The sequence below is a fragment of the Bufo bufo genome, chromosome 4 (genome assembly GCF_905171765.1).
Source record: "Bufo bufo chromosome 4, aBufBuf1.1, whole genome shotgun sequence".
Lineage (NCBI taxonomy): Eukaryota > Metazoa > Chordata > Amphibia > Anura > Bufonidae > Bufo > Bufo bufo.
This window is the reverse complement of record NC_053392.1, coordinates 594,690,348-594,716,103: the sequence shown is the minus strand read 5'-3', so window position 1 is coordinate 594,716,103 and position 25,756 is coordinate 594,690,348. Positions and strand designations below refer to the sequence as shown.

The following is a 25,756-nucleotide window of genomic DNA, read 5'->3' as shown; positions in this document are numbered from 1 at the left end:
GAACCACGGACGCGGATGCACACAACGGTCGTGTGCATGAGGCCTAAGTCAGTTACCTGATATGTATGTGGTCCTTTTAGAGCTGTAATCTTGTATGGTTGGATGCTATAGCCACACGGGAAACGGTGACATAAACAGGATTTCCAGGTCCCGCCAAACACATTACACGGTGTGATCTCCATTTAGAAAAGACAATGGCCAGTGTCCTGTATGGGCACTTTAGCCCTTAGTCAGTCACATCCCTCTCTCCCTCCCCCTCCCTCCCTTTGGTCCTGGGAGCCAAAAATCCACAAACCCATTACCCATTATGGATCATAGCTCCTCACCGGAAGGTCATTGGGAGATGGTCCTGGTGCCAATGCACCCGCTTGAACCTCTGGTGCATTTAGAGACCAAACATGGGGCTATAATTTGGTTCCTACTAGGAGTTCTCCGTATATCACCTTCCTTGCGTCCTATAAGCAAAGACCGGGAGAACGTCAGTCTCGGTCCTAGGGTCTCAAAAACGTAAACAGTATATTCTGAGTTGTGTGGTCATTTCATAATTCCTTATGAACTCCAGATTCCATGATGTCTAGAGAATTTGTTTAAGTTTGATGAGCAGCTCAGGCCCCCCTCAGGGGGGTTATCCTGTCAGATGAGTTAGCTTCCAGGCCGGCTGCAGGGAGTGTAAAATGTAAACACTTTATCGCTTTTGAGGCAGGGCCACCTGTAGAATTGGTTTCCTCTGCCAGCTGCCCATCACACGGACAGAAAATGGGCAGGCATTAAATTATAACTCCACAAGTTCCTCACAGGAGGGTTTCTGCACAAGCTTTTTTAAGTTGTTCACTGCTTCACAATCTCTGCAGTAGCGATCTCCTTTTCTGACAGAATGGAGCTTGTCAGAGCTCGAGATGTCGGCAAATACAGCATTCAGCGCTATGATTGGCCAGTCTGCACTGACTGGCCAATCACAGAGATTGCTGGCACCGGAGCAATTGATTGGCCCTGTGTCGGAGAGCTATGCCGTGCAGCTGTCAGAGACAGTTGCGATCCTGTCTCTGTCACAATATATTGTTGTGTGCGTGAGGCCTAAACGTCTGGCTGCTAGGCACAAAAGGAACAGCCATCTCTCCTCATCCAGCTGAAAACCAGTCTCCATTATCAATTTCAACGATCATCAATTTATTAACAAAAATTTTGCTTGATGTTTTATAAATTAATTAAACTATAAATGCACAACTCATATGAATCAAGATAAAAATTTAAATAAGCATCCAAAAAACCCAGCTCTGTGGCAATTAAGGGCTTGTCTCATGAAGATAACCATTGTACGTGTGCCTCATTAAGGTGTATCGACATTGTGAGGGGCTTTTAGGTAAAGAACCAGTAAGCATGAGGGTCTTGTGCTGTCGTGGACTCAGCCAAGCCACGTATTAAAAGGTGTACACCTCCCATCCAAAAGAACGGAAAGTGTAGACCAGAGCAGAAAGTAACCAAGGAAGACTGTAATTATGAGACAAAAGACTAATCAATGAGTCATAGGTTGACGCTCTAAAGACGCTCTGTATGGTTCCTCCATGAGGCGCCAAATTCTCAATTAGCAATGGTTTTTCTTGTACCATGTGACAATATATTTATTGCTTTCCAACTTTTCTGTAACTTCTTTACGTTAGATAGTGTACGCGTCATCTTTCCATTGGACTAAGCGTTTGAAGAGACCAGCTCCACTTTTTAGAAGGTAAAACAACTTCTTGGAGTTAGTAGCTAGAGTCAATTGTTTGATTGGAGGATCTCAGAGTCCATCTTATACTTATCCCCCGATTCTGACGTATTGTCTATGACATTAATCGTTCCATATTCCATGCTTTGCATCTGTAAGTAATGGCTTTCATTTTCTAAATTTTTGTCTCCTGTTTCCTTCACACTTTCATCATCTTCATCATCATCACTGTCCTGTAAGATAAACCTGAAGTCAGATCTCCATATATTGTCGAGATATTATATAGTATTTCAACCCTTTCCAACATCTGCCATATATGTACATGTTTGCATGTATATGATTGCATGTTGGGGTCCACTTGGACCTAAAAAAAAGTAAAACTAAAAAAGTTCTGGGGGTCAGAATATGGCGATGAAAAGAAAAAATATTTTTCCCAAAGTTTTTCTTTTTTTCAGTATTAAAACCCCCAAAAAAACTATATACAGTGGATAAAAAATGTCTACACACCCCTGTTAAAATGTCAGGTTTCTGTGATGTAAAAAAAATGAGACAAAGATAAATCATTTGAGAACTTTTTCCACCTTTAATGTGACCTATAAACTGTACCACTCAATTGAAAAACAAACTGAAATCTTTTAGGTGGAGGGAAGGAAACAAAAAAAAAAAAAACTAAAATAATGTGGTTGCATAAGTGTGCACACCCTCTTATAACTGGGGATGTAGCTTTGTTCAGAATTAAGCAATCATATTCAAAATCATGTTAAATAGGAGTCAGCATACACGTGCCTCTGATTAACCCCAAATAAAGTTCAGCTGCTCTAGTTGGTCTTTCCTGAAATTTTCTTAGTCGCATCCCTCAGCAAAAGCCATGGTCCACAGAGAGCTTCCAAAGCATCAGAGGGATCTCATTGTTAAAAGGTATCAGTCAGGAGAAGGGTACAAAAGAATTTCCAAGGCATTAGATATACCATGGAGCACAGTGAAGTCATCATCAAGTGGAGAAAATATGGCACAACAGTGACATTACCAAGAACTGGACGTCCCTCCAAAATTGATGAAAAGACGAGAAGAAAACTGGTCTGGGAGTATACCAAAAGGCCTACAGCAACATTAAAGGAGCTGCAGGAATATCTGGCAAGTACTGGCTGTGTGGTACATGTGACAACAATCTCCCGTATTCTTCATATGTCTGGGCTATGGGGTAGAGTGGCAAGACGAAAGCCTTTTCTTTCAAAGAAAAACATCCAAGCCAGGCTACATTTTGCAAAAACACATTTAAAGTCTCCCAAAAGAATGTGGGAAAATGTGTTATGGTCTGATGAAACCAAGGTTGAACTTTTAGGCCATAATTCCAAAAGATATGTTTGGCGCAAAAACAACACTGCACATCACCCAAAGAACACCATACCCACAGTGAAGCATGGTGGTGGCAGCGTCATGCTTTGGGGCTGTTTTTCTTCAGCTGGAACTGGGGCCTTAGTTAAACTAGAGGGAATTATAAACAGTTCCATATACCAGTCAATATTGGTACAAAACCTTCAGGCTTCTGTTAGAAATGTGAACATGAAGAGGAACTTCATCTTTCAGCATGACAACGACCCAAAGCATACATCCAAATCAACAAAGGAATGGCTTCACCAGAAGAAGATTAAAGTTTTGGAATGGCCCAGCCAGAGCCCAGACCTGAATCCGATTGAATATCTGTGGGGTGATCTGAAGAGGGCTGTGCACAGGAGATGACCTCGCAATCTGACAGATTTGGAGTGTTTTTGCAAAGAAGAGTGGGCAAATCTTGCCAAGTCAAAATTTGCCATGCTGATAGACTCATACCCAAAAAGACTGAGTGTTGTAATAAAATAAAAAGGTGCTTCAACAAAGTATTAGTTTAACCCCTTAGTGACGCATGACGTACCGGTACGGCATGTTTCCCGAGTCTTTAAGGACCCATGACGTACCGGTACGTCATGGGTTTAAACCGCGATTGCGGCGCAGCGGGGGTTAATCGGAACAGGATGCCTGCTGAAATCATTCAGCGGGCATCCTGTCACAACGCCGGGGAGGGGGGGGGGGGGTGTCATGTGACCCCTCCGTATCGGCGATCGCCGCAAAGCGCAGGTCAATTCAGACCTGCGGTTTGCGGCTTTACCGGCGGTGGCGGTGCCATCGGGTCGCCATGCGGCTGTGGGGGGGGACCCGATGGCATGGAAGGCAGCGCGATGTCTAAGGAAGGCATCGCGCTGCCTTCCGGTGAAGAGCCTGTGAGATCCAGGCCCCGGAAGCTGTATGAGTATTACACACAGTATTACTCATACAGCCAATGCATTCCAATACAGAAGTATTGGAATGCATTGTAAAGGAATATACCCCCCCAAAGTTCAAGTCCCAAAGTGGGACAAAAAAGAAAGTGGAAAAAAAAGTCCCCCCCCCCCAAAATAAATTCAAGTTTCAAGTAAAAATAAACAAAAACGTCATTTTCCCCAAATAAAGTAAAAAAAAAATTGGTAAAAAATAAGTATACATATTAGGTATCGCCGCGTCCGTATCGATCGGCTCTATAAACATATCACATGACCTAACCCCTCAGATAAACACCGTAAAAAATAAAAAATAAAAACTGTGCTAAATAAACAATTTTTTTGTCACCTTACATCACAAAAAGTGCAACAGCAAGCGAACAAAAAGGCGTTTGCCCACCAAAATAGTACCAATCTAACCATCACCTCATTCCGCAAAAAATGAGCCCCTACATGAGACAATCGCCCAAAAAAAAAAAAAAGATGGCTCAGAATATGGAGACACTTAAAACATCATTTTTTTTGTTTGAAAAAGCTGTTATAAAACTTACATAAATAAAAAAAAAGTATACATTTTTGATATCGCCGCGTTCGTATCGACCGGCTCTATAGAAATATCACATGACCTAACCTCTCAGATGAACACCATAAAAAATAAAAACTGTGCTAAATAAACCATTTTTTGTCACCTTACATCACAAAAAGTGTAATAGCAAGCGATCAAAAAGTCATATGCACCCCAAAATAGTGCCAATAAAACCGTCATCTCATCCCGCAAAAAATGAGACCCTACCCAAGATAATCGCCCAAAAACTGAAAAAAACTATGGCTCTCAGAATATGGAGACACTAAAACATGATTTTTTTTTGTTTCAAAAATTATATTAATGTGTAAAACTTACATAAATAAAAAAAAAGTATACATATTAGGTATCGCCGCGTCCGTATCGACCGGCGTTGTGCCAATAAAACCGTCATCTCATCCCGCAAAAATCATACCCTACCCAAGGTAATCGGCCAAAAACTGAAAAAATTATGGCTCTCAGACTATGGAAACACTAAAACATGATTTTTTTTGCTTTAAAAATGAAATCATTGTGTAAAACTTACATAAATAAAAAAAGTATACATATTAGGTATTGCCGCATCTGTGACAACCTGGTCTATAAAAATATCACATGATCTAACCTGTCAGATGAATGTTGTAAATAAAAAATAAAAACAGTGACAAAACAGCTATTTCTTGTTATCTTGCCTCACAAAAAGTGTAATATAGAGCAACCAAAAATCATATGTACCCTAAACTAGTACCAACAATACTGCAACCCTATCCCGTAGTTTCTAAAATGGGGCCACTTTTTTGGAGTTTCTACTCTAGGGGTGCATCAGGGGGGCTTCAAATGGGACATGGTGTCAAAAAAACCAGTCCAGCAAAACCTGCCTTCCAAAAACCATATGGCATTCCTTTCCTTCTGCGCCCTGCCGTGTGCCCGTACAGTGGTTTACGACCACATATGGGGTGTTTCTGTAAATTACAGAATCAGGGCCATAAATATTGAGTTTGGTTTGGCTGTTAACCCTTGCTTTGTAACTGGAAAAAAATTATTAAAATGGAAAATCTGCCCAAAAAAAGTAAAATTTTGAAATTGTATCTCTATTTTCCATTAATTCTTGTGGAACACCTAAAGGGTTAACAACGTTTGTAAAATCAGTTTTGAATACCTTGAGGGGTGTAGTTTATAGAATGGGGTCATTTTTGGGTGGTTTCTATTATGTAAGCCTCGAAAGTGACTTCAGAACTGAACTGGTCCCTAAAAATTGGGTTTTTGAAAATTTCTGAAAAATTTCAAGATTTGCTTCTAAACTTCTAAGCCTTGTAACATCCCCAAAAAATAAAATATCATTCCCAAAATGATCCAAACATAAAGTAGACATATGGGGAATGTAAAGTAATAACTATTTTTGGAGGTATTACTATGTATTATTGAAACTTGGAAATTTGCAATTTTTGGTAATGTCACGGCCATGCCCATGACCGTGACTCCTTTACCGCATGCGGTTGCCTGCGGTTTTGTATGGGCGTTCAACCACGGGTGAGGGCCGCTTGTCTGTGGCCTCACTTGTGGTTGCCGCGGGCAACCAGTGTTTTTAGCAGCAGAGCAGCCTGAGCGTCGCTAGGCAGCTTGCTGCCCTGGCATGCGGTCACACCTAGCAACCTTTTTGTTAGGTGTGTGTGTTGATTGCACTTTTGTATGTCTGTGTGCACTCTGTTTTGTGTGTGGTGTGCACTGACATCTTCCCTTCACTGTGGTTGCCCGTGGCAACGTTTGGTTGTATGTGTACATGTGGTGGCAGTGTCCCGGCCTTCGGGCTGACTCCCAGGACACGCTTGCCACCCATGTCGTTGCCTGTGGCAACAGCCACGGTGTGTTTGTAGTTTTGACACTTCCCCTTTAAGTTATGTTTTCCCTTCTGTGGTATTGGAAGGGTTAACTCCCTTTCTGTGTGTCTGAGTCACGGGGTGTGTCTGACTGTTGGGTGTGGCCTCTTGGCCCTATAAAGCCTCAGTTGTAGGCAGTAGCCAGAGAGGGTGTTTCAGCCATGCTGGCTGTAGACATCCTCCTGGTTACTTACCAACTGCCAGTGGGGGCCAACCTTCTGGTCATAAGCTTTTATATGTCCTTTAGTGTCTGAAGATGTGTTTGCTTTATGTTGTTTTATTGCACCTGTGGTCCTGGGTTCCCGTGTGTTGTATGTTTGTGTGCTGAGTCCTGCTGTCTGTGGGCAGTACACCCACATGGGTTCCAGGCTTGGTTGTCTGTGGCAGGTCAGTGTGATGTTTGTGGCAAGTACCTGCCACTGCCACAGGTTGCACTTGTTCTCCCTTCCTTGCAGCTTGGCCAGTTAGACTCCTGTTCCTCCGTATCCAGAAGGAACAGGATGTCTTACTCTGACTCCTAGCCTAGGGACCGGCGGAGGGCGAGTAGGGATCCGAGGTTCCTGCGCATGGGTCCTCCTACCTTCAAGGTCGGCCCATGCAGGTAGGAGTTAGGGTCAGGTTAGGGACGCTGTTAGGAGGTGACCTGCTCCCTAATCCTGTTCGTCCTGGTCAAGCAGCGACCACCATCCTCCGGCACACGGCTGAGGGTTTCCCCCATCCTCAGCCGTGACAGGTAAATTTGGTATTTTTTTTATAAATAAAAATGAATTTTTTTTACTTCATTTTACCAGTGTCATGAAGTACAATATGTGACGAAAAAACATTCTCAGAATGGCCTGGATATGTCAAAGCGTTTTAAAGTTATCAGCACTTAAAGTGACACTGGTTAGATTTGCAAAAAATGGCCAAGTCCTTAAGGTGAAATAGGGCTGAGTCCTTAAGGGGTTAAGGATGTGCACACTTATGCAACCATATTTTATTTTTATATTTTTTCTTCCCTCTACCTAAAATATTTCAGTTTGTTTTTCAATTGAGTGGTACAGTTTATAGGTCACATTAAAGGTGGAAAAAGTTCTGAAATGATTTTTCTTTGTCTAATTTTTTTACATCACAGAAACCTGTCGGATAATTATCATATGAACCGCCCCCTTTTACTGAGGCCAAGACCATACCGGAGACTGATTAATTGAACACGTGGGATGCCAAACCCTAACCACGTGGGACGCCAGTTACTGCCCTTGGACAACTGTATTCAGCACAGCTGGGAGGTAAGCTACCTCGGTTGGAACGGTCTTCAGGAAGAAGGTAATAGACAACCAGACACCGGCTGCTGCGTGGGACGCCACGCAGTAGTGGCTGCATACGATAATATCACCTACGTTTACAAAGGGACTATTATATATACAGTACAGACCAAAAGTTTGGACACACCTTCTCAATCAAAGAGTTTTCTTTATTTTCATGACTATGAAAATTGTAGATTCACACTGAAGGCATCAAAACTATGAATTAACACATGTGGAATTATATACATAATAAGTGTGAAACAACTGAAAATATGTCATATTCTAGGTTCTTCAAAGTAGCCACCTTTTGCTTTGATTACTGCTTTGCACACTCTTGGCATTCTCTTGATAAGCTTCAAGAGGTAGTCCCCTGAAATGGTTTTCACTTCACAGGTGTGCCCTGTCAGGATTAATAACTGGGATTTCTTGCCTTATAAATGGGGTTGGGACCATCAGTTGCGTTGAGGAGAAGTCAGGTGGATACACAGCTGATAGTCCTACTGAATAGACTGTTAGAATTTGTATTATGGCAAGAAAAAAGCAGCTAAGTAAAGAAAAATGAGTGGCCATCATTACTTTAAGAAATTAAGGTCAGTCAGTCAGCCGAAAAATTGGGAAAACTTTAAAAGTAAGGGCTATTTGACCATGAAGGTGTCACGACTGTATGTGAGCAACAATAGCATACACAGTGAATAAGCTACTGACCGGACCCAAACTAGGGAGGATAAAGGGTGACCCCTGTCAGACCCTAAAAGCTCTCCCTATGCTGCTGAGCACATGTCCAGATCCAAATGGTGGATCGAGACATGCCCGCGTACCTAAGGCTATTGACCACTGTAACCCCTACAATAGTGGAAGGGGCACGGCCACCGGTGCCCTGCTCAGTATATGGACGGAACCGGGGTCGCCTCGGATCCAGTCAGCAAACAAACAGAAACACACAATGTCTGCACACTTAACTGAAGGAGCTGCAGCAGCAGTGAAAACAGATCCAAAGTCAGCAGACAATATCTGAAGTACTTGCTTCAGCAGAACACAGGTCCAGTGAAAAGATATCACACAGGTGAAGATACTCAAGCGAGAGATACAGCTCAAATGAAAAATATAATCCGCACCCTACAAAGGAGGAGGGATGATTTAAAGGCAGAGAAATCAAACACAGGAGGGACAGCTGGGAGGAAGGAAACAGAAAGTAAATACCTCATCACAGGGGGGGAGAAACAGAGCAGAGAGAACTCCTCCAAGCTCTAGTAGTGACATCATCACAGGGGTGGAGAAACAGAGCTGTGAGAACGTCTCAAAGCTCTGGTAGTGACAGAAGGAGAGTGATGGGGTGCTGCGCCAGATGACCTGGCCTCCACAGTCACCGGACCTGAACCCAATCGAGATGGTTTGGGGTGAGCTGGACCGCAGAGTGAAGGCAAAAGGGCCAACAAGTGCTAAGCATCTCTGGGAACTCCTTCAAGACTGTTGGAAGACCATTTCAGGGGACTATCTCTTGAAGCTCATCAAGTGAATGCCAAGAGTGTGCAAAGCAGTAATCAAAGCAAAAGGTGGCTACTTTGAAGAACCTAGAATGACATATTTTCAGTTGTTTAACACTTATTATGTATATAATTCCACATGTGTTAATTCATAGTTTTGATGCCTTCATAGTTATGAAAATAAAGAAAACTCTTTGAATGAGAAGGTGTCCAAACTTTTGGTCTGTACTGTATATATATATGTCAGTAAATCAATGGAGACAGTGTCGTAATTAAACTGACACATCTGTTGTCAGCTGTTTGCTTTCCATAGCCAGTGTGAACAACATCACCAGCATTTGGTTAAGGTATACCATATATGTGTACACAATACCACGATCTAAGAAGTAGGGGCACATAGAGGACTGAAAGTACAGATACATATAAACTGGTGTAAACTATTCCACATCTATCCGGATTATACTACGGCCTCCGGAGGATGTAATGATACAATCCTAACTTTTTGAAACACCTTAAAGGGCCACCTTCATCCCAATAGCAACCATTTTTAAGGGGGAGCCAATTGTGTGGATTCCTTGAGACACACGGTTGCATGTTTGCTCCCACCTTTTATGTTGCAGGAATATCTTTGTTACAGGAATATTCTCATGCGGACTGCACCTTTATTGGCTTGAATAATTAATATAATTTTATGTTCTTAGATTTTGATACATTGTTTTAACCTAGTTTTAGGAGTTCTTTTAGGCTATATAATACATTCTATTTATATTTATTTATACATATTCTCCTTGTGTGGTTCCAGAAGTCGAGTGCCTGTCGCTCTGATTTAACTGTTTCAAAAATTGAAAATTGCTGCGCTCCGAAAGGATCCCCATAATCTCAGAATGTTTCTGCCAGGTCTCCAAGGGAGCAATTCTGAATTTACCTGTATTTTTATATAGATTGGTTGAATCTCCCCACGATCAGCTATTTGAAGCTTCTGCAGCATTTTAAAGGCTATATACACCTTCGGGGGGATTTTTTTTTGTTGTTATAGCATTGTACTTATTTTGAGCTAACAATAATTTTCAATTGGTCTTTATAAAAAAAAAATAATGCAATCCTTTTTTGTGTATAAAGCTCATATGCTCTAGCAGCAGCCTGTGGATTTTCTGTCTTTTCCACCATCTGGGGAGCAGACAGGCTCCTTATCTCTGCTCTCTGACATCATTATAGCTTAGTTCCTATCTTACTGATAATAATCTGGCTTAAATAAGTGTTTATGACTAGAGTTGAGCGGACACCTGGATGTTCGGGTTCAACGGGTTTGGCCGAACTTCGGAATAAAGTTCGAGTTCGGGACCCGAACTTGACCCCGAACCCCATTGAAGTCAATGGGGACCCGAACTTTTGAGCACTAAAACACTGCACTAAAGCACTGGCTGTAAAAATGTCATGGAAAGGGCTAGAGGGCTGCAAATGTCATCAAAATGTGGTTAAGAGCATGGCAAGGGCTCTGCAAACAAATGTGGATAGAGAAATGACTTTAAATAACCTAAAATACGTAAAAATAAAAAATAATAATCTTGATCTAGGAGGACCAGTTCCATATGGAGTAGGAGGTTGAGGAGGCTGTGGATGTGGCTGTGGAGGAGGAGGTAGCCTACACTGCTTTTTGTTTTAAAATTAATTTAATTTTTTTTAAATTAGGGTACACACCAAAACATTGGGAAATATAACCCTCCAGTCGTGCTAAACACACGTTCAGACAATACCCCGGCTGCAGGGCAGGCCAGCACCTCCAAGGCGTAAAGGGCAACCTCAGGCCATGTGCCCAATTTGGTGACCCAGAAGTTGCAGGGGCTGACCCCTGTCAGTTAGTTTGTGTAGGCGTGTGCATACTTACTGCCCCACCATGTCGCACGTCCCCGTGATGTTCACGATCCAATTTGATATCTGCTCTATCAACTATCGATGTTCTTTTATGCGCCTACCATGGTGATTACGGGTGGCGGGGAATCAGGGTTCCAGGCCGGAGAGGGAGCGTGAGAAAAAGAGACCAAATTTAAGGGAGATAAATGTATAAAAAAATTTGGGGGATTGAGAAGAAATGTGGGAAAAGCTATTGAGGCGCAAATGTGGTGCAAATTACAGAAGCCTAAATGTTGGCCAAAAGAGTTAAGCGGAAATGTGGGAAAAGTTATTGAGGCGCAAATGTTGACCAAAAGAGTATAGCGGAAATGTGGGACAAAGTATTGAAGCTTAAATGTGGTACGAAGTTTAAGCATTGAATCAAAGGAGGTGGCGCGCATCAATTAAATAAGCATTTTAGAAATTTTATTCCCTGTCACCTATGCAGAGCAGGGGTTTATTCACCTCTAAAATTGTATAATGTCAACCCAAGAATGTAAATGAAAAATTACAGAAATTAATCAACTGTCTACTTGGTAGAGCAGGGGTCTATGGCAGAAAACAAATGTTTATTGTCACCCGAAAACGTAAAATAAAAATTATTGAAATTTATTAAGCTGTCAACTAGGTAGAGGAGGGGTATATTACACCCAAAAATTTGTGAATTTGACCATAAAATGTAACTGGCAAATGTTTTTTTTTTTTTTTACCGGTCTACTAGGTATAGCAGTGGTACTTGCTGAATTTCACCCGAAAATGTTAATGACAATTTATTTGTTTTTTTAACCGGCCAACTAGGTATAGCAGTGGTACTATACACCCAAAAATTTGTTAATTTCACCAGAAAATGTTAATGACAAACTAGTGAAATGATATAACGTACAAAAAAAATTTATTTGATTTATGAGGTGGAGTTCCATATGGAGTAGGAGTTTGAGGAGGCGGTGGACGTAGCGGAGTAGGTGGAAGCGGCGATGGAGGAGGACGAGATGGCCAACACAGGTTTTTGGTTTTAATAAAAAAAATAAAAATTAACGTACACTCCAAAAGAGTGTGAAATATCCAAAATACAAACATGAGCAATTGCGCTGCAGTATAACAATGGCTGCTTAGTGCCGGTATACATGTCTATTCTGCACAAGATACGGACAAGTCCTGAGGGATCCATTCCTGGTTCATTTTAATGAACGTGAGCTTGTCCACATGCTAAACACACGTTCAGATAATACACTGGCTGCAGGGCAGGCCAGCACCTCCAAGGCGTAAAGGGCAACCTCAGGCCATATGCCCAATTTGGAGACCCAGAAGTTGAAGGGGGCAGACCCGTCATTCAGTACGTGTAGGCGTGTGCACACATACTGCTCCACCATGTTGGTGAAATGCTGCCTCCTGCTAAGACGTTCCATATCAGCTGGTGGTGCTGGTGGTTGTGGCGTGCTGACAAAGCTTTTCCACATTCCGGCCATGCTAACCCTGCCTTCTGAGGTGATGGCGATGCCCCAGCTGCGTTGACGATCTCGTCCTCTGCCTTCGCCTTGTGCTTCCACTGTGCCCCCGCTGTCAGGTGGGAATGCCACCAGCAGCACGTCTACCAGCGTGCGCTTGTAGTCGCGCATCTTACGATCACGCTCCAGTGACGGAATTAAGGATGGTACGTTGTCCTTGTAACGGGGATCCAGCAGCGTGGCCACCCAGTAATCAGCACAAGTTAGAATGTGGGCAACTCGGCGGTCGTTGCGGAGACACTGCAGCATGTAATCGCTCATGTGTGCCAGGCTGCCCAGAGGCAACAAAAAGCTGTCCTCTGTGGGAGGTGTATCGTCTGTGTCCTCTGTATCCCCCCATCCATGCACCAGTGATGGCCATGAGCTGGTCTGGGTGCCACCCTGCTGTGAACATGGTTCCTCCTCCTCCATCTCCTCATCCTCCAGAACTGTGCCCTGGCTGGACAATTGTGTACCTTGGGTTTGTGGGTGCAGGAACCCACCCTCGAAGCCACTTGGGAATAACTGGCCGGAAACCCTACGAAATGATCCCTCTTCCTCCTCCTCCTGTGCCACCTCCTCTTCCATCATCGCCAGGAGCGTTTTTTTCAAGGAGGCATAGAAGTGGGATAGTAACGCTGAGAACGGCGTTATCGGCACTGGCCATGTTGGTGGAGTACTCGAAACAGCGCAACAAGGAACACAGGTCTCGCATGGAGGCACAGTCATTGGTGGTGAAGTGGTGCTGTTCCGCCGAACGACTCACCCGTGCGTGCTGCAGCTGACATTCCACTATCGCCTGCTGCTGCTCGCACAGTCTCCACCTTGTGGGCACGTCGCATATGAGGCGGTGAGCGGGAAGGCCGAAGTTACGCTGCAGTACTGACAGGCGAGCAGCAGCAGGGTGAGAACGCCGAAAGCGCGCACAGACAACCCGCACTTTATGCAGCAGCTCTGACATATCGGGGTAATTTTTAAGGAATTTCTGCACCACCAAATTCAGCACATGCACCAGGCAAGGGATGTGCGTCAAACCGGCTAGTCCCAGAGCTGCTACGAAATTTCGCCCATTATCGCACACCACCAGGCCGGGCTTGAGGCTGATTGGCACAAACCACTCATCGGTCTGTTGTTCAAGGCCCGTCCACAGCTCCTGCGCGGTGTGGGGTTTGTCCCCCAAACAGATAAGTTTTAAAACTGCCTGCTGTCGTTTACCCCTGGCTGTGCTGAAGTTGGTGGTGAATGGTGTTAAGCTGATTGTATGAGGAGCCGGTAGAGGATGAGGAAGCGGAGTAGGAGGAGGAAGCAACAGGAGGCAAACTGAAGCGCCCTGCAATCCTCGGTGGTGGAAGGACATGCGCCAAACTGATATCGGCCTCAGGCCCAGCCGCCATTGCATTTACCCAGTGTGCTGTTATGGAGATATAACGTCCCTGACCGTGGTTACTGGTGCACCTTGCCACAGATAGCGTTGCGCAGTGCACACCTGATTTTGTCCCCTACTTGGTTGTGCAGGGAAGGGATGGCTCGCCTTGAAAAGTAGTGGCGGCTGGGCATGACGTACTGTGGAACAGCCACCGCCATAAGGCCTTTAAAACTATCCAACTCCATCAGACGGAATGAAAGCATTTCAAAGGCCAGTAATTTAGAAATGCTGGCATTCAGGGCTGGGATCGCTTCCTCTCCAGCGTTTGGGAGATGGAGAGCTGAACGCTTCCGTGGGACATTGTGGAGATGCTTGGTGAACCAGGTGTTGGTGTTGCTGGCAGATCCTCTGTTTGCGGGGTGGCAGGTGGCACTGTCACTCCAGAGGTGGATGAAGAGGCCGCGACTGCAGCAGAAGAGGAAGCAGGAGAAGCCAGAGACCTTTCTTGGTTTTTGAGGTGTCTACTCCACTGCAGCTCGTGCTTTGCACTTAAATGCCTGGTCATGCAGGTTGTGCACGTTTATGCCTCGCTTCAGGCTCTGATTGCACAGCGTGCAAACCACTGGTGTCTTGTCGTCAGCACATTGTCTGAAGAACTGCCACACCAGGGAACTCCTTGGAGCTGGCTTTGGTGTGCTCGTTCCCTTGCTGCGGTGGGCAGTAGCAGGCGTACTGTATAGAGGACTGCTGCTCCGCTTTTGCACCCTGCTCCCTCTTCTGCTGTGCTGGTGGCTCTGTGCGACCACTGCCTATTCCTCCGAACTACATAGGTCACTCGCATGACCTTGATACCATGTGGGATCGAGTACCTCATCGTCCTCCACATTATCTTCCACCCATTCTTCACCCCTGCCTTCCTTGTCGGTCTGCAACTTTCGAAAGCCCCAGCAGTTGGCACCTGTGTTTCGCCATCATCCGAGACATGCTGCGATGGGTCCCATGTACTCATCTTGAAAGATAAGTGGTTGGGCATCGGTGCACTCAATCTCTTCCACTTCTGGGGCAGGGCTAGGTGGATGGCCCTGGGAAACCCTGCTAACAGAGTCATCAAAAAGCAGAAGAGACTGCTGCATGACTTGGGGCTCAGACTGCTTGGCTGATTTGCAAGGGGGTGAGGTGAAAGACTGATGGACATCAGCTGCAGGTGCCAACTGTGGTCTTTCAGCAGGAGACTGGGTTGCTGACAGTGGATCCAGTTCCTTCACATTGTCTCCAACCCAATCTACTATCGCCTGTACTTGTTCAGGCCTCACCATTCGTAGAGCCGCATTAGGCCCGACCAAATACCGCTGCAGGTTTTGTCGCCTACTCGCACCTGAGGAAGGGGTTTCACTTGTGCGTGTAGCTGGCACAGATCGACCACGTCCTCTCCCTGCAACAGGAGCTCCACCAGCAGCACCACGACCTGGGCCACGTCCCTTATTTGACGCTCTGCTCATATTTTTCAAATTTAGGATCTTGCCCTAAATTGGTGTTTAATTGTAGAATAGAACGACAGTATGTAAAGGGTGTATCTCACACGGCCTGAACCAGACTAGGCCTCAGTTAAATATTTCTTTGCCCAAAATGGCTGTATTTTAAATGGCTGTATTTCAAATGCCTGAATCCAACCCCTGTATGTAAAGGGTGTATCTGACACGGCCTAAACCAGTGTAGGCCTGAATTCAATATTGGTGCACCAAGTATTTCAAATCTCTGAATGTAACCCAAATGTATTAAGGGTGTATCTCACAATGACATCTGCATCAAAGGCTGCCAACTAAATTTTTTGTACCCAAACGAGTGTTTGTTTAACAACTGAATTTGACAGCATTATATAAGCCTGTAATTTCACACGTGCTGATGCTGCAAGGCCTGAAAATAGTGTTTTTTGTAAAAAAAAGTGTGTTTTTAAAACCACAGAAAATGATGGGTGTATTTCTAGCTTAAGTAGAGCCTGGGTCACATGCTGCTCTGGCCAATCACAGCCATGCCATTAGTAGGCATGGCTGTGATGGCTTCTAAGGTCAGACAGTTAACCGCTTATTGATTGGCTGCTCTGCAGCCTTTCAAAAAGCGCTAAGAAAGCACCGAACCCGAACTTTTACGTAAATGTTCGGGTCCGGGGTCCAAAAATCCTAAAGTTCGGTACGAACCCGAACTTTACAGTTCGGGTTCGCTCAACCCTATTTATGACCTATTAGTAAATTAGAGATAAGGTTTATTAGATGACCGGCACAAAGTGAAAGTACCAGTCACACAGTTAGAAAAACAGTGAACCCTTTGTGACAGAATGGCTCAATATTTTTATTAAAGGCCAATTGAAAATATGATTTTTAGCAAAACATAAGTATAATGCAATCATAAACAGAAATTGTCTCCAAAGGTGTACATAACCTTTTACCTCTGACTCAAGTTCATTGCATTTATTAAATGTATTGCTACTTATTTTTCATTTTACTCTCTTAAATGTGTTTTCCGAGTTATGAAAAAAAAATATAGCACTGTAAATCTTATGGGCAGCAATATATAACTGAGCTAAGTAAGTTTTAGGCAAAAAAAAAATATTCTATTTCCTCATTTCCCTGTTTTCTCTCTGGCCTTTTTTTACCTGCAATAACAACAATCTCTGCCTTTCCCCCTGCTCTGCAAATGAAGTGAATACAAGTGCTGCCCTGAGTGACATGGGACTGCTGGGATACTCAGCATCATGTATGTGTAGGACTACAAGTCCCAGCTGTACGATGACACTGCTGATACACACAGGATTTTCTCCCTACCTGTTCTTGTGCAATGCTCTGCAGAACTCCTCTAGTCTGTCAGCTCCTGTGCCCTGTATTTGTTTCCTTACTGCCTGCAGCTACTCAGTAAAGCCTTCAGCCCTGAGTCTGTGCTCTTGAAGGGGTTAAAGTTTTTTTCTGAAAATCCAGGAAGAGAGCAGACAGCAGCCTGGAGTGCAGGGGGCTGTGGCCAGCACAGTGACGTCTCGTGTACAGACACAGATCTGCTCTCTCAGGCTTGTGCAAGAAACATCTTCAGAGCAGAGTGAGAAGCTGACATCACAGGTCATGTGACCCTCAGTAAAATCTGAGAAAGCAGCAACTGGAGATGCAGTAAGTGCATGGTGAAGGTGTTACATTTGATTAGTTAGAAACATATAAAGAACAAAAAAATTACTTGGAAAACCCCTTTAATTGTAACTTTAAAGGGGTTGTGCAGGAAGTTTATATTGATTACTTATCCTCAGTATAGGTCATAAGTATCAGATCGGTGAAGGGTCCAACACCCATCACCCCTGCCGATCAGCTGTTTGAAGACGAGGTTGCACTCCTGTGAGCACTGCTTCCTCTTCAAGATTACAGCAACAGCACAGTGTAACTACAAGTGCTGACACCTTTCACTTGAATGGGAAGAGCATTTGCACTGCAAGCAAGACAACACTCGGTGTAAGGGCTCATGCACACGACCGTATTCGTTTTGCCCTCCGCAACTTACGGATCCGCAGAACACAGATCCCAACCGTGTACATGCCACCATTTCTTTCAAATGTCCTATCCGCAAAATCTTTTTTTGCTGGCCCGCAGAACAGACAAACGGATGCGGACATGAATGGGTCTGCATACAATCTGCAAAGAATGCTGATCAGAGGCGGACCAAACATACGGTTGTGTGTATGAGCCCTAATCCTGAAGAGGAAGCAGCACTTGCACAAGTCTTGCTTCCTCTTCAAACAGCCGATTGGCGGAGGTGTCAGGAGTCAGACCTTCGCCGATCTGATATTGATGACCTATCATAAGGATAGGTCACCAATAGAGTTGAGCGAACACCTGGATGTTCGGGTTCGAGAAGTTCCGCCGAACTTCCCGGAAATGTTCGGGTTCGGGATCCGAACCCGACCCGAACTTCGTCCCGAACTCCATTGAAGTCAATGGGGACCCGAACTTTTCGGCACTAAAAAGGCTGTAAAACAGCCCAGGAAAGAGCTAGAGGGCTGAAAAAGGCAGCAACATGTAGGTAAATTCCCTGCAAACAAATGTGGACAGGGAAATGAATAAAAAAAAATAAAAAAAAAATTAACCAATATCAATTGGACAGAGGTCCCATAGCAGAGAATCTGGCTTCACGTCAGCAGAGAATCAGTCTCTTTATGCCATAGCAGAGAATCTGGCTTCATGTCAGCAGAGAATCAGTCTTCATGTCATAGCAGAGAATCAGGCTTCACGTCACCCACCACTGGAACAGGCCACTGTCACATATTTTTTCCCAGGCAGAGGAGAGAGGTCCCGTAACAGAGAATATGGCTTCATGTCGGCAGAGAATCAGGCTTCACGTCACCCACCACTGGAACAGGCCACTGTCACATATTTAGGCCCAGGCACCCAGGCAGAGGAGAGAGGTCCCAGAACAGAGAATCTGGCTTCATGTCAGCAGAGAATCAGTCTTCATGTCATAGCAGAGAATCAGGCTTCACGTCACCCACCACTGGAACAGGCCACTGTCACATATTTAGGCCCCGGCACCCAGACAGAGGAGAGAGGTCCCGTACTGTAGCGTGTGTGTTAAGTTTTTCAGAATGACCCTATCAGCACCTTGAATCTAATATACCCTTTTAGGGATAGATTTAAAGTAGGCCTGATACAGCAGAAACCACTAATTTTGAGAATTGCAAATTTGGGAATTGTTTTTCAACCCAGAACAAAAACTGTGCTTTGACGGTCACTAAAAATAACTGGACCAGCTAAAACAGTACAGATTTGGATGAATATAAATGTCAGGCCTATTTTTTAGGCGCTGGGTGACAGGCTCAACTTGTCCCTGATGTAGTATATGGCCAAAAAATCACCACACTATTGATGGTTAAATGCACTTGATGAAAGCTTGACCTTGATGTAGGATATAGCAAAAAATAACCACACTATTGATGGTTAAATGTACTTGGTGGTAGCTTGTGCTGGCGCACAAGCAAGCCACAAAATGGCCGCCGATCACCCCAGAAAAAAGTGACTGAAAAACGCTCTGGGCAGCCTAAAAACACTGAGCAATTGAATAGCAGCAGTTCAATGATCCACAGCTGTAGATCGATCACTGTCTTAAGTCTTTTGGAGGAGTTAATCACTGCCTAATCTCGCCCTAACGTCGCAGCTGCAACCTCTCCCTACGCTTGTATCAGCAGAGTGACGTGCAGCGCCACGTGACCCAAGCTTATATAGAGGCTGGGTCACATGCTGCACTGGCCAATCACAGCCATGCCTAGTAGGCAAGGCTGTGATGGCCTCTTGGGGCAAGTAGTATGACGCTTGTTGATTGGCTGCTTTGCAGCCTTTCAAAAAGCGCCAAGAAAGCACCGAACCCGAACCCGGACTTTTACGAAAATGTTTGGGTTCGGGTCCGTGTCACGGACACCCCAAAATTCGGTACGAACCCGAACTATACAGTTCGGGTTCACTCATCCCTAGTCACCAATATAAAATCATGCACAACCCCTTTAACTGATATTTAGATTTTTCCAGAAATGTATACTCTTACCTCTTCCTGCGCTCTGTGGTATTCATCAATGGCGTACTGATATTTAGAAGCATTAAGACCAAAAAGGTTTGCCAGCCGCCCTCCAAGGTAGTCACAAGCTGAAAGGAAATGACAGGATTAAAGTCTAGCAATAGATTCTTAAAAAATGATCCTAATTCAGTTAACTCTTCCATGGAATGCCAGAGTTGTTTTTGTATTGTTCAGTATGTTTAACCACTTACAGGGAGTCCGTCAGCAGTTTTGACCAAGCTAATCTGCTGAGCACCAAGTAGGGGCTGGGGAAAGCAGAACAAACATCCCTTTTGTGGAGCTCTTATTATAAGGAATAGTGTGAATACAAAGTTTTACTCTGCCAGATTCTGCCTCTGCAAGTGCACAATGTGAAGTGCTCTCTGCACCGAGCTACAACCCCTCTCTTCTGCTCTGAGTAACAGCTGTGATGGTCTCCTGGTTGGATGCTACAGGTGCCACTCACAACAGAGTTGAAGGACTGTGAAGCCGCAAATGAAGTCCTGCCTCCAGTGCAATTGCAGGAGCAGAATCTGTCAGAATACAATTTCATATTCACACTTCTCCTGGTGATAAAAGCTTTAGAAATAGTGTTTTCCCTGTTCTCGCCTACCTAGTGCTGTAAGTAGTTTAGCATCTGATTAGAGTTCCATTAAGGACTGAGTCTGTTTTAGTGTTGTGTTAAGGATAGCTGCCTTACATCTGGTGTCATCAGAGGCAGAGCTTGTTAAGAGCTCATTTGCATCCCTTTCTTCCCAGAATCCTAGAGGTGCATATATGGCCTATAAGTCTCCTCACGCCGATTAAGGCGCTCTCTTCCCAAGGAGAGATAGCACCCCCCAAAAAAGTGTTAAGGAGTGAAATAAAAACTAACCTGTCCCCTCCCAAGAGCTTATAAACATTTATTTAAGCTGATTTCTTTTCCAATTGATACGAGATCATTTCTGCAGTGATTTTGTATTCTTAAGAAGTGAGCTATCTACATGGCATATAGTCATGGCAGTTTGTTAGTTAGTCACCTGTGTTATGGGGGAGCAGAGGAGCTCAGAGATTGGAGTTACTGCTGAGCCCAGCTGTCAGTCACCACTGGGCTCCTGTGTTAATTGCTTGGGTGAAACTTCTGTGCCCATATAATCACCATTACGTACATTTACACTAGTTTGCCTTAACTAATGGATCTCTCTATGATGCACGTGTACATCATTTTGTGGGAAAGATTTAAAACTTAACTAAAAAATTTGGGGGGAAAAAAGTGCTTCAAACATTTAGCTTCAACAAAAAAAAAAGCTGATCATTATTTTTTGTGCTGCTTAGGACCCCCACCCCCCAGTAGTCAGCTTCAATCTGGTGTGAATACTACCACTAGGACAGTGATGGCGAACCTATGGCACGGGTGCCAGAGGCGGCACTCAGAGCCCTATCTGTGGGCACCCGCACTCTGGAAAAAGTCTATGGTGTACCAATATGCCTTAGACTTTTCCTGTACATGGAAGATACACTATACTGGACTGTAGTATTCAGGGTAAATTGCCGTGCTGGCACTTTGCTATAAATAAGTGTGTTTTGGGTTGCAGTTTGGGCACTCGGCCTCTAAAAGGTTCGCCATCACTGCACTAGGACATATGAAAAAATATAGTATTACACAATTCTCACTGTAAGCAATGAACTTTCTGTATAATGAAAATGCTGGGTCGTCAAAAGCGAGAGATCCTCTTTGTAGTTGCTGTCTGCTCCAGCAATTAGGTGGGGGTCCAGCCCGGGGAATCATCATCGAATATCGCAATAGACTAACCCAGACGATCACTGTAAGCTGGCCATAAACCGGACAATTATCAGACGACCACTGTAGGCTGACCATAAACCGGACAATTATAAGACGACCACTGTAAGCTGGCCATAAACCGGACAATTATCAGACGACCACTGTAGGCTGACCATAAACCGGACAATTATAAGACGACCACTGTAAGCTGGTCATAGACCGGACAGTTTTCAGATGACTACTGTAAGCTGGCTATAGACCGAACAATTATCAGACGACCACTGTAAGCTGGCCATACACCGGACAATTATCGGACGACCACTTAAGATGGCCATAGACCGGACAATTATCGGACGACCACTGTAAGCTTGTCATAGACCGGACAATTATACGACCACTGTAAGCTGGCCATAGACCGGACAATTATCAGCTATCCAACCAACATTCGGGATCTTGATCTTTAAAGGAGCTCCTTTTGCAACAATAAAAATTATTTTTCTGATGTCATTTCTTGTCTGATTATTTGTCTTAGGCTTATTATCAGCCGGGCAAAGTTATAATGTCATGGGAAATTAGGTGCTAGAAACATAACCTATATAAGTAGTTTAACTTACTGAAAAAGGCGGTTGTAGCTATTCGCAGAATCCAAAACTGCACGTATGTTCTCCAGCTCATCTGCTTCTGTCAACAGGAAAGAGTCAAAGTCTATAATATGTGTATAACGTGGGGTAAGGACCAAGGCAGTTGTATTTAAGATACATAGTATGTGGTATGGACCAGTACAGTTTTATTTGTGATGTGTAATGTGGACGAAGGACCAGTGTAGTTGTATTTGTGATGTATTATATGGGGTGCAAACCAGTGCAGTTGAATTTGTGCAGACTGTACAGGGACACACCCCAAACTGGTAACACCCATCTGGACCTTCAATGCGAACTGCTAGTAATTAATTCATAACTTCTACTAGGAATATTAGAGGAATGGCACAACATAGAGTCCTAGGAATAGATGCTCCAAATTTGTTTCCTACATTCCAACAATAGTTTATGCAAATCAGCTCTCCAAACGAAAAAACAGAAAGCTACGGCTCTAGTACAACCTGTTGGAAGGCAGCTGTCCTGCAGAAGGGCTACAAGGTGGACACAGGCAACTTCTAATCCATTGCAGCTCATCTCAAGGGGCCTAATTTGCTTTAGCAAGTGCCGAAGTGCTTGCAGTTCAGTGCATTGATCAAATAGAGGTGTATAAGACACCACGGCCACCATAAGATAGAGAGCTGCCACCATGGACAGGCAGAAATTATATCAAATGATAACTATTCATATTGTACAGTTTGCTAATTTGGTTTTTAGTTTGTAGGGAACCCCTCCCTAATATTAAAGAAATCCTGTCTGCAGATTCCAGCCCCACCACAGGCAGCAGGAACAATCTACAGGTTCCTCACTACTAGGAACCTCGTTTTATTGTGAGATGCTGTGGCATTTAAAGGGAATCTGTCACCCCGATTTTGGACTGTTATCTACAGTAATATATGAGTAGTCCTACAGATGAGTCCAGATCACTATTTTTTTATTTTCCTACAGCCCCTCATAGCTGCGCTGAGGTACAGTCAGGACTGCTGGACCGTTCTAACATAATGGAGAGGACTCCTGTGCGCATGCTTCGCAGTCCTGACAATGTATTTCTCCGAGCGCTGATAGCGGGGGAATGGGGGACAGTAATAAAAAAAAAAAAAGTGATCTGGACTCCTTTTCTGCAGTACTACTCATGATTTACTTTAAATAATCGTCCAAAATTGGGGTGATTGATTCCCTTTAAATGATTTACCAGATATTAGATGTATCCTCAGGAGAGGTAATCAATATTAGATCGGTGGGGGTCCGACCAGCTTCAGTGCTTACAGCCAGTCTCTTGTAAATATAAAAATGTGTTCCCTTTGTGGAAGAAGCTCCTTTACTGGTTGAAAAAACTACAATAAATACATCAGTAGAAGCTGTACAGATCTTTCTTAGGCCCCCTGCACACGAACGCATGCACCCCGTGGTCGTGCTGCGGCTCGCAATGCACGAACACAGTCCGTGGGGCAGCAGCAGCGGATCGCCGACCCATTCACTTGAATGGGTCCGCGATCCGGCCGTTCCGCAAAAAGATAGGATATGTTCTATCTTTTTGCGGAACGGAAGTACGGGACGAAACCCCACGGAAGCACTCTGTAGTGCTTCCGTAGGGTTCCGTTCCGTACCATTCCGCATCACCGGATTTGCCGACCTATTCAAGTGAATGGGTCCGCATCCGTGATGCGGAATGCCCACGGAACGGCACCCGTGTATGGCAGATCCACAAATGCGGTCCGCAATACGTCAACAGGAAGCACACGTTTGTGTGCAGGGGGCCTAAGTTTGTTACAGTTTGTCAGTCTGGAGTTCGGGATGTGTAGATCACAGAGCATTTTCTAGGCTGGAAACTTTGAGGAGGAACTTCATACCGTGTCTACATTCTGAAAATCAACCCTCTGGTCGTCTTCTTCTTCGTCCTCTTCTTCTGTGCTGTATTCTTCCATGGTTTCTCCACTTGCAAAGTGGATTATCTTCCTGGGAACCCTCTTCTCTGCATCGCCGAGTTCAACTTCTTTCTGGAGAGAAGATAAACATGTCAAGAACCTTTATATTATGTTGGTCCAAGATGTTGCCCTCAGCATCCAGCCCAGTTTCAGGTGTAAAATAATGTGCAGAATGACATCTGCCTCCAGCTCCTGCGTAATATATTTTGTCCCTCACCTCAGATGCAGAGTGATCACTGAGTGTGTGGACGGTAACACGAGGATCAGATAACTGGAAATGTCATCTGTCACTTCCAGTGGGACCAGTAGACTATGTATACTCTAAAGGAGAGCTAAGAGGAGTGTTCATAAAAGCAGACTTCTCTGTAGCTTCTCTTTTCTCTTCCTATTAAAATACACTTCCAGCCATGTGCCTCATCAGCCTCTATCATCTGGACATTGGGGGGTCATTTACGAACAGGTTTATGCCTCTTTTTGGTATAAAATAGATAATATAAAAATAGTTGCCACACAGGTGTTTTTACGTCTCATTTGACACATACGAGAGTTGAGGGAGTGTCGGCAGTCTGTAGAAAAAAGGCTTTTTATAATATGCTAATTACCCCCCAGAGGTGCAACGAGGGAGGTGTCATTGCACATTGTTGCACCCAGAGGCTCTGCTCCCTGTCTGCTATGCCGTGCCCCCACTGCTGTGGCAGAGAGGCCAGGCAGTGAAAACATATTCCCGCCTGGCCCTAAAGGCCTGCGGGTGCGCGTTTGGCACATGCGCAGTAAAGGGATGGAGATTGCCCATCTGTACGATGGTCTCCAACCCTTTACTGTGCATGTGCCGAATGTGCTCAAGCAAGCCTTCAGGGCCCAGAGCGAATATGTTCACCACAACACAGGGGCCGTGGCATAGCAGACAGGGAGCGAGCAACGGCACTGCCCTCGTTGGACCTAATTTGCAGATTGCCAGCACATATGGAGATACCAGAGATATGATCAGACTTTGCAGACAAGCACCAGTCTACTGCGGCCGGCCGTTTTACCTACTGGTAAGCAATGACGGATGCCCTATAAGCAATTATCTAACGTACTGGTATCCTTTAGGTCTACCAAAGGTAACTGGGGAGAGCTGCCCGCCGTCTCACTGGATGTCGGCACCATCCTTCTATTCATGTGGTGCTTATAAAATATCTCCACACCCTGCACAAACATAGGAAATAACTTGAAGGTCTGTGTAACTCACCAGGGCCATGTCCCCGTCTGTCATGTTCTCTGCCACCTGCTTTCTGAAAAACCAGAAAATCAAGATTTAAGAGTTACAGGTCTCATAGTTCCTGTACCGTCCTCCCCGGGGGTGGGAACAGGCTGGACTGGATATTATCAGGACAGGGCTGCTCGACAAATATTACAAGGAAATGAGCCACAGTAAGTGTAGATGTAGAACTTCTCAGATTTAAAGGGCCAGCCCCATCGTGTCCGTGCAGGAATGCTGATTGCAAATAAAAAAATATTATAACAGGGTGGCGGGTGAAAGGGCATTGTGTCCTGCATCGTTAAGGAGTTATTTACACCTGATCCCATGGGTACAACTGTCATAAACAGGATAGTGCCCCGTAACAACAAGTTTAGCCCCTCTAGGGCTCTTTCAAAAGAGTGGGTTTTCTACCCGTAAATATGTGTGTTGCTACGACATAGCATTCAGACTGAATACTGACACATTGATTTGAATGAGTCTGTGAAAGTTTTTCACTTCTCATCTTGGCATTCAGGAAGAATCGCAGCATGTTCTATATTGTACTTTCTTCACGCAGCTCTGGCTCCATAGAAGTGAAAGGAGCTTGTGTGAAAAACGGAAGACATCCTGATACAAGGTGTTTTTTATTGATTGTTTCTAGGAGATGCAGATTGATATTCCTCAGCTTTT

General features: G+C 44.5%; 1 protein-coding gene across 1 annotated transcript; it reads right to left on the bottom strand.

Annotated features, from left to right (window-relative positions):
• Positions 1-1,156: 1,156 nt before the first annotated feature.
• On the bottom strand, positions 1,157-25,191 carry FAM177B (family with sequence similarity 177 member B). The gene is made up of 5 exons (XM_040430481.1): positions 25,076-25,191; positions 23,770-23,916; positions 21,899-21,965; positions 19,514-19,611; positions 1,157-1,938 (listed from the first exon to the last, which is right to left on the bottom strand). The coding sequence occupies exons 1-5, from the start codon at positions 25,097-25,099 to the stop codon at positions 1,756-1,758; spliced, it is 519 nt and encodes a 172-aa protein (XP_040286415.1). The 5' UTR covers positions 25,100-25,191; the 3' UTR covers positions 1,157-1,755.
• Positions 25,192-25,756: the final 565 nt, after the last annotated feature.

Coding starts and splice junctions, on each gene's coding strand:
- FAM177B (XM_040430481.1), bottom strand. CDS start 25,099: ATGACAGACGGGGACATGGCCCTG. Junction 23,917..25,075: donor CAGACGGGGACATGGCCCTG/GTGAGTTACACA, acceptor TCTTCTCTCCAG/AAAGAAGTTGAACTCGGCGA. Junction 1,939..19,513: donor ACCACAGAGCGCAGGAAGAG/GTAAGAGTATAC, acceptor TTTATCTTACAG/GACAGTGATGATGATGAAGA.